The 18046-nt window shown below is 33.6% G+C and overlaps 1 protein-coding gene across 4 annotated transcripts in view; it reads right to left on the reverse strand.

Annotated features, from left to right (window-relative positions):
* Positions 1–415: 415 nt before the first annotated feature.
* LOC106142399 (zinc finger MYM-type protein 1) overlaps positions 416–18046 on the reverse strand; it is a 47098-nt gene continuing 29467 nt past the window's right edge. For all 4 annotated transcript variants that reach the window (XM_060947068.1, XM_060947067.1, XM_060947069.1 and 1 more), the window contains 4 exons: positions 5467–5557; positions 4838–4945; positions 3368–3505; positions 416–2819 (listed from right to left, as the gene is read on the reverse strand). In XM_060947068.1, coding sequence (XP_060803051.1) covers positions 2548–2819; positions 3368–3505; positions 4838–4945; positions 5467–5557 — 609 coding nt within the window. In that variant the 3' untranslated portion in view covers positions 416–2547. The remainder of the gene's footprint in view (positions 2820–3367; positions 3506–4837; positions 4946–5466; positions 5558–18046) is intronic.

Below are 18046 nucleotides of genomic sequence, written 5' to 3' on the forward strand. Positions count from 1 at the left end.
ACGAAGCAAAAATTGTTAAAAAAATTGCCAAGTGGATATAATTATGTAGTTTTTAACTGCCTCTCTGGACAAGAGGCGTGATCGCATGTAGCCCAGTTGAGGGGTAGGCAGAACTCACCACTTGCCACAATCCTCGCATACTTCTTTTGCTTCATTCACATTCATTACTCTCAATGCAAGCTCGTCGGATTAAGGTCGATTTATTTATTTAAAATCATACATACATTTTATTATATCTTTTTTCGCAGGTGTTAACTTCATCATACCTAGTTATTATATCCTGCTGTCATAGAGATAAAGTTAAATTGTTAAGTTACTCCTTAGACAAAAGTATATTCATAGACCTGGAAATTGAATACTGAAATAAAACCACATTAATATAAACAAAATAATATTGCTATAATGCATTCAAAGTACAAAAGAATTCAACAAAAACTGTCGAACAACATGAAATAATTTAACATTACAATATAAACACATTTTCAAAAGTGCGTGAAAGCGTTTCATTTCCATAAAAATGTATTCTCGTTGGTTTTATGTTGCGTAAAACGCAGCTTTATAGGCTTTTTGTGTTAACGGAGCAAAAATAATAAACAATTTTATATACAAACGCTCCGGCAATGTAAAATGTTGCTTTCATATCCTAAAACCTGACTCCCCATTTGTTTTGTGTTTACTGCAAACAAACTTATGACATAAAAAAACAGAGTTATAAATGTGATGAACACTTACTGCCTCAGGTAAGGCCAAATAATACATATTTCGATAAATTACAACATAAAATAGTCAATCACTTATCAAATTTGCCTATCTAAAAGTACATATTCTAAAATATTAATTAAACGCGTGATTTGTCGAGGAATACTATACATTATTTGTTTGCAAATCTAGCTAGGTCATAATTTTTTTAATAGTATACTATATAGCCTACTCACAATATTTCCTGCACATTATGATTATTTAGATAGCAGGATCATAAAATTAATTTCATTGCGAAACGTAAAAAAACCCAATGGTGGACTTTAAGCATTAAGTCCGCTGATTGTGTTACAAACCTGTAATTTGTACACTTATTTAATTTTAAATACATAAATAATTATACAATATCCGTTTTATTCTGTGGAATAGCGAAATTAAGAACTATGTTTATAATTTATTTTTTTAAAGTAGGTTTGTTCAATTGCAAACATAGTAGGTATGTTAGTAAATAAATTATTTTTATAATAACAATCTCAATCTCAACATCTTTATAATATTAATAATTTTGTGCTTCAAAATATTTTTAACATGCAACTGTATCATATATATATTTTTTAAACTATTTTCTGCTATATTTACTACATCATGTATTTCTATTTTGCTACTAATTTAATGTAAGTACATGCCAGCACCATTACTTTCAATAACACACTCTTCACAGTTCACTGTTTTTTGGTTTGAGTTTTAGAAAAAAAATGTATAGCGGAAAAAAGAATGAATGGGGACATAGATATGTGAAGTATGTTTAGATCCTAAAAATATAAATTTCCCACCATTCAGACCCATGTTTAAGTAAGTACTTACTGGTATTATTTTTAAATCATCAAATAAAGTATGTACCTACCTAGCAAAATGTTATTATTTTCTGTGATTTTTAAGCATCATTTTCGTAAATCTAATGTACGAACAAATCTGCAAAAAATAATTTGCTATAATATTACGGCACTTTTATATTTATACCGTATGTACGACCTACAATTATTACTAGTACTTAGTTGATGCTTTTGTTTCATTAGAATATAGTTCGGCCCGTCTTGCGTCAGAATCAATATCGTCAAGCTTTATGTATGTAGGTAAGAATTTAATTTCATTTTTATTTCTATTTTACTAAAACAGTTCACTAAATTCACACAATTACAAGGAAAAAAAAATTAAATCGAAGTATTTTAACATTTTAAATACCTATCAATTTTGCCGATAAATCTTGAAAAGTTGTAGTAGCTTCAACAGTAGAATAAATTTAGAAAGAAGATTTAACAGTATCTTTAAAATAGCATGGACGGCTGCAAGCTCTGTGATTAACAAGTTAAGCATCATCATGAATCATCATTAGAAATCATTCTGAATCCTTTTTTAAATAATTTCAATCATTTTCAAGCATATTGTATCTGAGAATCTGTTCCGCCAAAACCGTCTATTGAGCTCTTAAATATGGAATTGACGGTGACTATCAATATTGGTTCCGCCCTGTTTGGCCATAAGTGGATGAAAAGGCAAGGCATGCATTAATTAATATTTTAACCGTTTAGCCAGCTCTAGAAAGTTGTATTCACTTAATTTCTGCTTTAATTATGTAAGACTTTAAACGGTTTTTTTCCTGCGTCCAATAATTCTAGGAACAAAATGGTTTTACAAATTTTGTATTTTCTGAAAATTGCAAAATGCGTAAAAAGCAAGTTACCAATCAGGGCGCAACTTTAAAATCGTTGATAATTGACTAACAGATAAGGAAGAGATAAGGGTGGCCTATGCCTCTAGCAAGCACTAACACGGCCTTCAAGAGTATGTTTACAACAACATAGTAGATATAGGATTGTATCGCATGATTTTCGAGAGTAAAATCCAAAGAAGTGACGTAGTTGCGGCTAAAGCCACGCCTCCCCAACCGAGATCTAGGGACCAAGATGTTGAGAATTCCCTCGCGGAGAGTAGAAAGAGCGCTGGAGTTTGAGGTCCGATAACGCCATCGCTTGTGTCGTCTCCATGCGTACTACCTCGTGTGGAGACGCGTTGGATTCGCTTGAAGTGGATGATCATTAGTGTGAACATTGCAAATAGACCTGAAGAAATAAAATGTAAATCATTATAAGCACGATTAAATTTGCTTCTTTTCAACGATATGAAAATAATTTGTCTTTGTCGCATGTCTAAGTGTACCTCGGAGATTTATCATTAGAAAACAATGTAATATGTAGTTATACACATTTTTTGTCATTAATTGTAGGTATACATAGGTGTTTAAACAATCCTGTTATATTGTTTTGGTTATGATTAAATGTTGATGTCCTTCACGATTCCAAGTTTGTTTGTTTTCTGTGCCGTACAGCATTGTGTTTGTTGATTTAATCAAATCACGTCTTGGCCAAGCACAGTGTTTATATTAGAATACTAGAGTGACTCGATTCCGCCCACTTGAGACGAAAAATCCTGCTAATTTTTGTTCTCTCTCTCTCTCTCTAGAAATTATCTCCTTGTACACACTTATCCACTAGGCCACTTAAGCAATTTGCATGTCAAAGTCCCAATCTAAAGACCTAGCGGTTGTTTGTTCTCAGAAGGGCTTTGATCAAATACATATTTCTGATATGATAATGATAAAGTATCTTACCAGCTAAAAGATACATGACTCCAGTAATGAGAACGGCGCTGATCTGATGCTTGCAAACCCCGAATGTGCCGACGAGCGCCGCGCTGCCCAGAACTATGAGGCAGACTAGCGCACATGATATTGACAGATTCTGCATGCCTGTAAATGTTTATTTATGGTAGGTACAAACCAATGTTGATATGTGGACTTAATGCTTAATGCATTATCTTACATTCAGCCCATGGGTTAAGCAGTCAATGTTTTTAAACTAACTAGCTTTTAAAAAAGTAAAAATGTTTGATCTCGAAAAATTACCATCAAAGTTGGCTGTAAAATGGTCGTGAAAGCGTAAGTTTGCTTATTGTAAATTTGACAGCATATTGTAAAAGATGTGTGTTATCCGGCACTTTAAAATAGAACCTCTACATCTCTTTCTTATGAATGTCGTAAAAAGCGACTAAAAGAGCTTTCAAGTAAACCGAGGAATATTAGACATATGCAGATTATTGAAACTGTCTACCCCTTAAGGGATAAGAAGAATGTTTATTTATTTTAATAAAGATTTTAATACTTATGCAATTAGGTGATAACAGAAAAGAGGGGAAATTAATGCAAACAATATCACTTCAAACTAAAATTATTCTTGGAATTAAATAACATTAGTTTCAATTTGTCTTAAAAGCTTTTTCGAACAAAGGCATTATTTTAACTGAGGGCGTCCTCAAAACAACAATAGATAGGTACCTACCGAGTACTATTCATAAATCATAATTTGCTTACATTTACTTTGAGAGGGAATAAAATAATCCATTTTACCGAACTCGAAAACAGTCGTTAATAATTCATAAAACGTAATTGGTTTTCATCGCTTCCACAAAAACTCCGAAGTTCAATACGGTATGGAAATTGGGACAAGTATCCGCCCTAGGTACCTGTATTAAATTGGCTCAGTCGGCTCCTTTCTTTTTTCTTTTAGGTTAACGAGCTAGCAGATATGTTTCGAAGAAAAGTCCTTTGACAAGTCCAATAAAGGGCGATAAGTTTAATAAATTACTTTTTCAGATCGTTACGTGAATTTTTACGAGATATTTATTTGTGCCGTGTGGTTCCCGGCACTAATAAAAAAAAATAGGACCACTCCATCTCTTTCCCATGAATGTACAAGGCGACTAAGGGAAAGGCTTACAAACTTGGGATTCTTTTTTAGATGATGGGCTAGCCACCTGTCACTAGTTGAATCTCAATTCTATCGTTAAGCCAAATAGGACGAGGTCATTCAGTCTTTTCAAGACTGTTGGCTCTGTCTACCCCTCAAGGGATATAGACGTGACCATATGTATGTATGTAAGTTAACTATATAAGTGTTTAATATAGCCTCGTTCAGTTAGATATTATCTCGTAACGTAAGTTTCAAACTTACTTAGACGCTTAATAAATCTGTGTAAGTCTCGTATATACTAATTTACAAATTATATTTATTTTTAAACTTACGATGTTGCCAATCTGCCCTCGGCTCCTCATCTTCGTTGTTCGCCAAGTAATTTGTGCATAGTGGTTGCTTGGGGAATCCGGTGCGAGACAATATTGACACCTCCTCCTCTGCAACAAGTTATTGTTGTTAACATTTATAATATAATCTAATTGATATAATATAATCTAAATTCTAACAATAGCAAGAATGAATATTGACAATTATATACTCGTTTAACACAATAACTGAACGTAGCCTGTCTGTATTGGATCTATCTACCCCGCAAGAGATATGGAAGTAATGGAAGTAAGTTGAAACAAAACATCGCATTTATATAAATATAGTTGGATATAATTATAACTTTGATTACTAGTCTTTTTAACCATTACGGGACCAATGCGAAACATGAATTCATAATTTTTATAATAAAACCGATTTCTCTATCCCATTTTAAAATACCTACTTAAAATAAAGAACAAAAGTATCTACCTGCTTTCCCCTCAATCCCGCACAGAGGCGGGGTCATGTGTAGGCATGTTATGTTATTTTACAGGGTTGCCCCAACTTGTTGCTCATTTATGATTTCCCCCAATGAATATATCTAACAGCTAGTTAAAATGAAATATTTTTAAAACATAAAAGTACCAACCTTCCAACGACACGCACATGGTCCAAATGCCGCCATTCATCGGGACAAGAAAAGTGGCTGGGCCTGATTTCTTGTGACTTGTGTCTTCGATCTGAAACAAAACACATTTTTTTTAAAAATAAATTCCGCTTTTTATAATATTTTGAGTGCACCTGTTTGTTACTCTTTCAAGCAAAAACTACTGAACGGATGTAAATTAAATTTTTCAGTATTATATGTTTCACTTCAAAAAACAATCCTGCAGATTACACAGGAATCAGCGAATGAAGCTGTAAGCGAAAGTTGTATGTATCAAAATATTTTTTTCAGCATATTAATAACTTACTTTTTATTAATATGCTTAAAAAATATTTAAAAAATTTAACAGTTTACAGTGCTTAAAATATTTTTTATGGAAATTCCTTAATCGATAAAGATACTTGTATGAAGTACTACGTTTGCTAGTAAGTTCAGTAGCAAAATGCTATGGCATGCTACTCGAATTATAAATGTTTGGCCTGCTAACATAAGTCACGAACTGCTACGCTATATTCTGTAAAGTTTTCCGCAAACGCTATTTAATACAGTGTGCCCGCTACGCCAATAATAAAATGCTATGCAAGATATGAAGTCCTACGATAGCTACTATGTGCTATGATGCTACAATGGTAACGAAGTGCTACGATGGCTACGAAGTGCTACGATAGCTACAAAGTACTATGCTAGATATTATGGCTACGAAGTGCTACGCGCATATTCAAAATGAAAGATACTATATTCATTGTTTTAAAAATATGTAAATTCCGACATAAAAGAATCCACATAATGACTATTTAATGTTACAATGTCCGAGATAAAATAAAGGTAGGTTCTACGTTGCGTGCGCGTTTAATACCTGTATTAATATGAATAGAATCCACATACTTTTTAAACGCCTACTTTGTATTACATGGTACGATTCACGATGGTAATTTTTATAACGTTTGTAAAACTCTAATAAAATGAAATGCTACAGTATTACACTGCACGTCTTTGAATTGGACTTTCAAAGCACGTAGCACAGCACTTATGCTTTTATTTCAGTATTTATTTCAAAATAAATTTAAGTATCGTTAGTTTAGTTGCCTAAATCTGTGTAATTTATCCCGTAAATATTTATTGGTTTGGTGCCATTATGTAAATCAACTTTTGTTTCGGGTATTCTAAAAACTTACATCAAATAGTGCCCGACTTAAGGCGTGTTAATGCTTCTTGGAATTTCAATTAAAATCAATAATGAAATCTGGCGGATACGGAAGTTTGCGTGCATACCTCGGGTGCAGACGATAAGGCATCCGATTAACTCGCGTTTGACCCTGACCTCGATACTGAACTGTTCAACTTTGAACAGGTGCGAAGTTTTCCATGAGAAAATACCTTTGCATTTGATTGCATTGGCATAGACTATTGTGAAAGTTAGAGCGTTGGTGGAGGGGTTAAACGTACATAAATAGTTACGTCTATATCCCTTGTAGGGTAGATAGAGCCAACAGTCTTGAAAAGACTGAAAGGAAACGTTCAGCTATATGGGTTTATGATAGAATTGAGATTCAAATAGTGATATGTTACCAGCTTATCGCCTACAAGAGCAATCCCAAATTTATAAGCCTATCCATTAGTCACCTTTTACGACATACATGGAAAATATATGGAATTGTTCCAATCTCAAATGTGTGTAGGATCTGTCAATAATATTATTAAGTTCGTATGGCATGAAAATCAGTAAAGTAGTTACAAGTTATAAAATATTCACAATTTCGTAAAAAAATAAAAGGTTCGCGTGGTCTAAGTTTGTGCTCATGGTGAAGGAAAACATTGTGAGGAAGAAGGTGGTCGTACTCCCCTCTTGTGTTTACTTGACTTCCCACATATCTTTGACCCTGGATCATGGTTTAAGGCAAATCCCGGTTCTACTTAAGTTAAAATCGAAATAAACGCTTTATATTTGTTAATGACTAGGTAATTAATAAAACTGAAGTAAGTATTCTCATAGCTTTAACTGAACATGAAATACGAATAAAATTACAAAATTGTAAAAGTAACTCTCCAAGTAAGTGCTCTGAACAGCTGCGAACTTTTCCACGAGAAATACCTTTGCATTCGTTGCAACGCCACATGTCCATATACCTTGATCTATAACGTTATTGAAGATTCGATTTACAAATACATATATTGAAACTATGAAAAAAGAACTTGTCTTTTTACCAAAATTTAAAACAATACTTTCCTTTGAAATTTTGATTGACTTCATCGAGTTAATTGTTACCTACTTGTGTGCACACATTGTACTTACTTAATCATTAATTTCTTCAAAAAAGTTTCGCAAATTTTAAGCCTTATACAATCACTATACAATTTATCATAGTGCGAGAATAGTAACGATAAAATAGAGGTGAAAACTAGCATAATGTACTCGTAGCGTAGAGACTGCCCACCTCATTATAGTGTAAGAAAAAGTAGCAAAGAAAAAAGGTTGTTAATTAAACACAATACTAGTTCGATTTTGCATTTATTCTGATTTTAAAATACAATGTTGAATTTCGAACGTGAAATTTCAAAACAACTACGACCTAATTCCAAACATGAGAATGACGCCGATTTTTTCAAATCAGTATTATTCCTTTGTATTTTCATTGTAGCGCGCGCTTCACAAAGGCGGATTTCGGTAAAAGCTTAAATACAAATGAAATGCGTTTCCTGTTTAGAATTTCGCAGAACTACTCAATAATAGTAAATGTTTTGTCTTATTTCCCATGTGTTTAGTCTTTGTTTGCATAAAATGTGAAATGGCACTTTTGTTTTTCAACTTGTTTTAGAAAAATTCTGACTACAACTTTTTTTTTTCTTTTCTTCGTTTTGATAATCAAACTCCTTCATGTGTCTTTTTTTTGCTGATGTCAAGACAGTTGTAGTCGTATAATTATACTTTATTATGGTCGAGTTATAGCTGTGGGTGCCTTATTTCGCCCTTTTTAGAGACTTTTTGGGACAACATCATGAGTCATTTAATTCGATATTGTAACACCCTCCAACATTCATGCTTTTCCACGAATATTAAATAATGAATAATCCGCACTTATAAATCATTAATAAAGATCATCAAACACACATTTTGGTAAAAAATATTACAGTACAAACAACATGACGTTAGAGTTTCAGCCAAAAAGTCCGGGCATAAAGTAATAGCTATACTAGATTTTCCCTGTCTTAGTGCTAAGACTTGGACACAGTTTGACTAAATAAATCCTTAACATTCTTACCCCTTTAATATCTCATAAACATCGACTCATTTTGCTGCTCACAAAAACCTAAACAATAATGCCACGACCACAGTTCCTAATTTAATATTTCTGTAATGCCAGTCAAGTGTCTAGAAAAGTTAATGATTTAAGTAAATTTTAATAATTGCTGCAGTAAGTATTGCGGTGTTGCCATTAGTAAATTAAAAATAATACTTAATTAGTTTATTGTGAATGTGGTTGGCGTGTTTGCGAATAACCAAATGTGGAATTTTGTATTTGTTATTTAACTAGGACAGCCCAGAAAGGTTGATATCATGCAAACGAAAAATGTTTTGAATAAATTAAAATGTCCATTTCGTGTTAAAACTTAACTAGTCAGACAAGAGTTGGATAGATTGTATGAGAAATGAATGAAAGTGTTAGGTACATCATTAAAAAGAATATTTTAAGTAGATAAGTGCACTGAAATTAACGACAGTTAAGTTTATTTTGCAAAATAATATAATGACACAAAGCTACGGCTGATGCAATATAATATTTGAAGTTAAAATGCGATATGAAGGTCTCTTGAAGAAAATTTACGGGGAAATAGAGGTCCAGCAGTTCACAGTTCAGGGTCATCTTATCTGATCACCTTGACCAGCGCTCATGCAACTGACTCGTAACATTCCAATTTATATAGAAATAATGGTGGTGAGGGTAAGAAGGCTTTTTGAATTTGCTTGATTGGTCAAATAACATTTATGATAGATTCATTTATTACATTTAGTCACACATTTACACCATGCCATAGCAGCTATTAGGAAAAAGCCCTAAGCTTTAAATCCGCATTTTATATTTTATAATGAACAATTTTTTTAACGATTTCTGAATATACCTAATATTTTTAATTAAACAAAACAAAATATTAATTTAATGTGTTTTCTCCTCAATTGATGGAAAAAATTATACTTTATAGAGTGACGTGAATTTCCATGCAGACAAAAACGAGCTTGAATTTTGTTTTACATCTATCTATACATATAATAAAATTGTAGAAAAGTGCTGTCTGTACATTGAAAATAAAAATAAAAAAAATAGCAGGGGTTATTGTTATGTCGATGTCGAACCCAAAAACGTAATTAACTTTTTTTTTGTCTGTTTGTCGGTTTGTCTGTTTGTCGGTTTGTCTGTTTGTCTGTTCACGCTAATCTCAGAAACGGCTGAACCGAGTTGGATGCAATTTTCACGAATATATTGTGGTATGCTTCAGTTATGCTTTAGTGTTTGTTTCATGTCAATCGGTTCATAAATAAAAAAGTTATGTCAAATTAAAGAATCACGTCGAACACTATTCTATGCTTATACATAGGCACCATTAATCTCCGCAACTATTTGACGGATTTGGTTGAAATTTTGTACCGACATATTTTAGAGCCTGGCGCAACATAAAGACTACTTTTTACCGCGGGAAAACATCCGTTTCCCATGGGAATCGGTAGTATATTGTTTTTTTAACGCCTGTTCCGGTCAACGAACGACGTCGATCATTGTTACTAGATAGGTAAATTACATCTTCTATTCTATATTCTATACATATAATAAAATTGTAGAAAAGTGCTGTCTGTACATTGAAAATAAAAATAAAAAAAATAGCAGGGGTTGTTGTTATGTCGATGTCGAACCCAAAAACGTAATTAACTTTTTTTTTGTCTGTTTGTCGGTTTGTCTGTTTGTCGGTTTGTCTGTTTGTCTGTTCACGCTAATCTCAGAAACGGCTGAACCGAGTTGGATGCGGTTTTCACGAATATATTGTGGTATGCTTCAGTTATGCTTTAGTGTTTGTTTCATGTCAATCGGTTCATAAATAAAAAAGTTATGTCAAATTAAAGAATCACGTTGAACACTATTCTATGCTTATACATAGGCACCATTAATCTCCGCAACTATTTGACGGATTTGATTGAAATTTTGTACCGACATATTTTAGAGCCTGGCGCAACATAAAGACTACTTTTTACCGCGGGAAAACATCCGTTTCCCATGGGAATCGGTAGTATATTGTTTTTTTAACGCCTGTTCCGGTCAACGAACGACGTCGATCATTGTTACTAGATAGGTAAATTACAATCTATACATATAATAAAATTGTAGAAAAGTGCTGTCTGTACATTGAAAATAAAAATAAAAAAAATAGCAGGGGTTATTGTTATGTCGATGTCGAACCCAAAAACGTAATTAACTTTTTTTTTGTCTGTTTGTCGGTTTGTCTGTTTGTCGGTTTGTCTGTTTGTCTGTTCACGCTAATCTCAGAAACGGCTGAACCGAGTTGGATGCAATTTTCACGAATATATTGTGGTATGCTTCAGTTATGCTTTAGTGTTTGTTTCATGTCAATCGGTTCATAAATAAAAAAGTTATGTCAAATTAAAGAATCACGTCGAACACTATTCTATGCTTATACATAGGCACCATTAATCTCCGCAACTATTTGACGGATTTGGTTGAAATTTTGTACCGACATATTTTAGAGCCTGGCGCAACATAAAGACTACTTTTTACCGCGGGAAAACATCCGTTTCCCATGGGAATCGGTAGTATATTGTTTTTTTTAACGCCTGTTCCGGTCAACGAACGACGTCGATCATTGTTACTAGATAGGTAAATTACAATCTATACATATAATAAAATTGTAGAAAAGTGCTGTCTGTACATTGAAAATAAAAATAAAAAAAATAGCAGGGGTTATTGTTATGTCGATGTCGAACCCAAAAACGTAATTAACTTTTTTTTGTCTGTTTGTCGGTTTGTCTGTTTGTCGGTTTGTCTGTTTGTCTGTTCACGCTAATCTCAGAAACGGCTGAACCGAGTTGGATGCAATTTTCACGAATATATTGTGGTATGCTTCAGTTATGCTTTAGTGTTTGTTTCATGTCAATCGGTTCATAAATAAAAAAGTTATGTCAAATTAAAGAATCACGTCGAACACTATTCTATGCTTATACATAGGCACCATTAATCTCCGCAACTATTTGACGGATTTGGTTGAAATTTTGTACCGACATATTTTAGAGCCTGGCGCAACATAAAGACTACTTTTTACCGCGGGAAAACATCCGTTTCCCATGGGAATCGGTAGTATATTGTTTTTTTAACGCCTGTTCCGGTCAACGAACGACGTCGATCATTGTTACTAGATAGGTAAATTACATCTATACATATAATAAAATTGTAGAAAAGTGCTGTCTGTACATTGAAAATAAAAATAAAAAAAATAGCAGGGGTTATTGTTATGTCGATGTCGAACCCAAAAACGTAATTAACTTTTTTTTTGTCTGTTTGTCGGTTTGTCTGTTTGTCGGTTTGTCTGTTTGTCTGTTCACGCTAATCTCAGAAACGGCTGAACCGAGTTGGATGCGGTTTTCACGAATATATTGTGGTATGCTTCAGTTATGCTTTAGTGTTTGTTTCATGTCAATCGGTTCATAAATAAAAAAGTTATGTCAAATTAAAGAATCACGTCGAACACTATTCTATGCTTATACATAGGCACCATTAATCTCCGCAACTATTTGACGGATTTGATTGAAATTTTGTACCGACATATTTTAGAGCCTGGCGCAACATAAAGACTACTTTTTACCGCGGGAAAACATCCGTTTCCCATGGGAATCGGTAGTATATTGTTTTTTTTAACGCCTGTTCCGGTCAACGAACGACGTCGATCATTGTTACTAGATAGGTAAATTACAATTACATCTATACATATAATAAAATTGTAGAAAAGTGCTGTCTGTACATCTATACATATAATAAAATTGTAGAAAAGTGCTGTCTGTACATTGAAAATAAAAATAAAAAAAATAGCAGGGGTTGTTGTTATGTCGATGTCGAACCCAAAAACGTAATTAACTTTTTTTTTGTCTGTTTGTCGGTTTGTCTGTTTGTCGGTTTGTCTGTTTGTCTGTTCACGCTAATCTCAGAAACGGCTGAACCGAGTTGGATGCAATTTTCACGAATATATTGTGGTATGCTTCAGTTATGCTTTAGTGTTTGTTTCATGTCAATCGGTTCATAAATAAAAAAGTTATGTCAAATTAAAGAATCACGTCGAACACTATTCTATGCTTATACATAGGCACCATTAATCTCCGCAACTATTTGACGGATTTGATTGAAATTTTGTACCGACATATTTTAGAGCCTGGCGCAACATAAAGACTACTTTTTACCGCGGGAAAACATCCGTTTCCCATGGGAATCGGTAGTATATTGTTTTTTTTAACGCCTGTTCCGGTCAACGAACGACGTCGATCATTGTTACTAGATAGGTAAATTACAATCTATACATATAATAAAATTGTAGAAAAGTGCTGTCTGTACATTGAAAATAAAAATAAAAAAAATAGCAGGGGTTATTGTTATGTCGATGTCGAACCCAAAAACGTAATTAACTTTTTTTTGTCTGTTTGTCGGTTTGTCTGTTTGTCGGTTTGTCTGTTTGTCTGTTCACGCTAATCTCAGAAACGGCTGAACCGAGTTGGATGCAATTTTCACGAATATATTGTGGTATGCTTCAGTTATGCTTTAGTGTTTGTTTCATGTCAATCGGTTCATAAATAAAAAAGTTATGTCAAATTAAAGAATCACGTCGAACACTATTCTATGCTTATACATAGGCACCATTAATCTCCGCAACTATTTGACGGATTTGGTTGAAATTTTGTACCGACATATTTTAGAGCCTGGCGCAACATAAAGACTACTTTTTACCGCGGGAAAACATCCGTTTCCCATGGGAATCGGTAGTATATTGTTTTTTTAACGCCTGTTCCGGTCAACGAACGACGTCGATCATTGTTACTAGATAGGTAAATTACAATCATTAATAGAATATGTTATAGTTACTTATTACCTTGGAATTGACTGGATTACCATGGGAAAAAAATTAAAAGGGCTCATCTAAATTCTTTCTACTTAAGTTAGTTTAGGCTGATATCATAAACTATAAGAATAATTTACCGAGGGAAATCATAGTACTCCCATGGGAATGAAAAAACATTGTTCTTTTACGGCTGAAGGTAGTTTGTAAGCTGTTGAATTTTAAGAATAATGTCGAACAGATTCCTTCCAGTTTCCCGTGGGTCTGAGATGTTATCCCGCGGTAAAAAGTAACATAAGTGTTGTTATTTCCAAGCCTAAACTAACTGTTTGCCAAATTTCATCCATATCTGTTCAGTAGTTTTTGCGAGAAAGACTAACAAATATGCGTCTATACAAAGTTTCGCGTTTATATTATTAGTAAGAGTTAATTCTATTACGAATAACTACTTTTTTTCTCTGTTAGTAGAATTTACTGAAACTTTATAATAATTTTTATTTATAATAAATATCTTTATAGAGAAGTTAAATAAAAATTATCGGTTTAGGAATCGCGGTTCAGCTTAGGATGGACGTTTGTCGGTTGCATACGACGACTGCGCGCGCGGGTAGGTATATAAAGCGCGCCGAGAACCGCGCCGCGCCATTAAAGTAGGTTTTTTAGCTACCCAAAATGACTGTGATTATGATCCAAAATAAAAATAAGTATATATTTAAAAAAAAACGCTGCTCATAGTCACTATTCCACGCGAACGAAGTCGCGGGCACAGCTAGTTGAAAATAAAAATAAAAAAAATAGCAGGGGTTATTGTTATGTCGATGTCGAACCCAAAAACGTAATTAACTTTTTTTTTGTCTGTTTGTCGGTTTGTCTGTTTGTCGGTTTGTCTGTTTGTCTGTTCACGCTAATCTCAGAAACGGCTGAACCGAGTTGGATGCAATTTTCACGAATATATTGTGGTATGCTTCAGTTATGCTTTAGTGTTTGTTTCATGTCAATCGGTTCATAAATAAAAAAGTTATGTCAAATTAAAGAATCACGTCGAACACTATTCTATGCTTATACATAGGCACCATTAATCTCCGCAACTATTTGACGGATTTGGTTGAAATTTTGTACCGACATATTTTAGAGCCTGGCGCAACATAAAGACTACTTTTTACCGCGGGAAAACATCCGTTTCCCATGGGAATCGGTAGTATATTGTTTTTTTAACGCCTGTTCCGGTCAACGAACGACGTCGATCATTGTTACTAGATAGGTAAATTACAATCATTAATAGAATATGTTATAGTTAATAAAATTGTAGAAAAGTGCTGTCTGTACATTGAAAATAAAAATAAAAAAAATAGCAGGGGTTATTGTTATGTCGATGTCGAACCCAAAAACGTAATTAACTTTTTTTTGTCTGTTTGTCGGTTTGTCTGTTTGTCGGTTTGTCTGTTTGTCTGTTCACGCTAATCTCAGAAACGGCTGAACCGAGTTGGATGCAATTTTCACGAATATATTGTGGTATGCTTCAGTTATGCTTTAGTGTTTGTTTCATGTCAATCGGTTCATAAATAAAAAAGTTATGTCAAATTAAAGAATCACGTCGAACACTATTCTATGCTTATACATAGGCACCATTAATCTCCGCAACTATTTGACGGATTTGGTTGAAATTTTGTACCGACATATTTTAGAGCCTGGCGCAACATAAAGACTACTTTTTACCGCGGGAAAACATCCGTTTCCCATGGGAATCGGTAGTATATTGTTTTTTTAACGCCTGTTCCGGTCAACGAACGACGTCGATCATTGTTACTAGATAGGTAAATTACATCTATACATATAATAAAATTGTAGAAAAGTGCTGTCTGTACATTGAAAATAAAAATAAAAAAAATAGCAGGGGTTATTGTTATGTCGATGTCGAACCCAAAAACGTAATTAACTTTTTTTTTGTCTGTTTGTCGGTTTGTCTGTTTGTCGGTTTGTCTGTTTGTCTGTTCACGCTAATCTCAGAAACGGCTGAACCGAGTTGGATGCAATTTTCACGAATATATTGTGGTATGCTTCAGTTATGCTTTAGTGTTTGTTTCATGTCAATCGGTTCATAAATAAAAAAGTTATGTCAAATTAAAGAATCACGTCGAACACTATTCTATGCTTATACATAGGCACCATTAATCTCCGCAACTATTTGACGGATTTGGTTGAAATTTTGTACCGACATATTTTAGAGCCTGGCGCAACATAAAGACTACTTTTTACCGCGGGAAAACATCCGTTTCCCATGGGAATCGGTAGTATATTGTTTTTTTAACGCCTGTTCCGGTCAACGAACGACGTCGATCATTGTTACTAGATAGGTAAATTACAATCATTAATAGAATATGTTATAGTTACTTATTACCTTGGAATTGACTGGATTACCATGGGAAAAAAATTAAAAGGGCTCATCTAAATTCTTTCTACTTAAGTTAGTTTAGGCTGATATCATAAACTATAAGAATAATTTACCGAGGGAAATCATAGTACTCCCATGGGAATGAAAAAACATTGTTCTTTTACGGCTGAAGGTAGTTTGTAAGCTGTTGAATTTTAAGAATAATGTCGAACAGATTCCTTCCAGTTTCCCGTGGGTCTGAGATGTTATCCCGCGGTAAAAAGTAACATAAGTGTTGTTATTTCCAAGCCTAAACTAACTGTTTGCCAAATTTCATCCATATCTGTTCAGTAGTTTTTGCGAGAAAGACTAACAAATATGCGTCTATACAAAGTTTCGCGTTTATATTATTAGTAAGAGTTAATTCTATTACGAATAACTACTTTTTTTCTCTGTTAGTAGAATTTACTGAAACTTTATAATAATTTTTATCTATACATATAATAAAATTGTAGAAAAGTGCTGTCTGTACATTGAAAATAAAAATAAAAAAAATAGCAGGGGTTGTTGTTATGTCGATGTCGAACCCAAAAACGTAATTAACTTTTTTTTTGTCTGTTTGTCGGTTTGTCTGTTTGTCGGTTTGTCTGTTTGTCTGTTCACGCTAATCTCAGAAACGGCTGAACCGAGTTGGATGCAATTTTCACGAATATATTGTGGTATGCTTCAGTTATGCTTTAGTGTTTGTTTCATGTCAATCGGTTCATAAATAAAAAAGTTATGTCAAATTAAAGAATCACGTCGAACACTATTCTATGCTTATACATAGGCACCATTAATCTCCGCAACTATTTGACGGATTTGGTTGAAATTTTGTACCGACATATTTTAGAGCCTGGCGCAACATAAAGACTACTTTTTACCGCGGGAAAACATCCGTTTCCCATGGGAATCGGTAGTATATTGTTTTTTTAACGCCTGTTCCGGTCAACGAACGACGTCGATCATTGTTACTAGATAGGTAAATTACAATCATTAATAGAATATGTTATAGTTACTTATTACCTTGGAATTGACTGGATTACCATGGGAAAAAAATTAAAAGGGCTCATCTAAATTCTTTCTACTTAAGTTAGTTTAGGCTGATATCATAAACTATAAGAATAATTTACCGAGGGAAATCATAGTACTCCCATGGGAATGAAAAAACATTGTTCTTTTACGGCTGAAGGTAGTTTGTAAGCTGTTGAATTTTAAGAATAATGTCGAACAGATTCCTTCCAGTTTCCCGTGGGTCTGAGATGTTATCCCGCGGTAAAAAGTAACATAAGTGTTGTTATTTCCAAGCCTAAACTAACTGTTTGCCAAATTTCATCCATATCTGTTCAGTAGTTTTTGCGAGAAAGACTAACAAATATGCGTCTATACAAAGTTTCGCGTTTATATTATTAGTAAGAGTTAATTCTATTACGAATAACTACTTTTTTTCTCTGTTAGTAGAATTTACTGAAACTTTATAATAATTTTTATTTATAATAAATATCTTTATAGAGAAGTTAAATAAAAATTATCGGTTTAGGAATCGCGGTTCAGCTTAGGATGGACGTTTGTCGGTTGCATACGACGACTGCGCGCGCGGGTAGGTATATAAAGCGCGCCGAGAACCGCGCCGCGCCATTAAAGTAGGTTTTTTAGCTACCCAAAATGACTGTGATTATGATCCAAAATAAAAATAAGTATATATTTAAAAAAAAACGCTGCTCATAGTCACTATTCCACGCGAACGAAGTCGCGGGCACAGCTAGTTCTACATATATCAAGAGTAATAAAATAATGAAAAATTAATAAAGTTTTTGAAAAATGCCTGTGCAGATTGATGAAAAATGTAAATATTTATGGCATCTAGCAACTGTTGTCTAACTTTATAAGTAACCAACAGAACAACAATTCCTAACTTTTGTTCAGAACCTTCAAGTATTGTACTAGGAGACTGATCCGTGCAGAATATAAGGTATTTAGACAATAAAGTTTCGTGTTTTATGAGACAACACCCTTTTAGCGCAAAGTAGGTAAGCGCAATATCTATAC

Source organism: Amyelois transitella, chromosome 12 (assembly GCF_032362555.1).
Source record: "Amyelois transitella isolate CPQ chromosome 12, ilAmyTran1.1, whole genome shotgun sequence".
NCBI lineage: Eukaryota > Metazoa > Arthropoda > Insecta > Lepidoptera > Pyralidae > Amyelois > Amyelois transitella.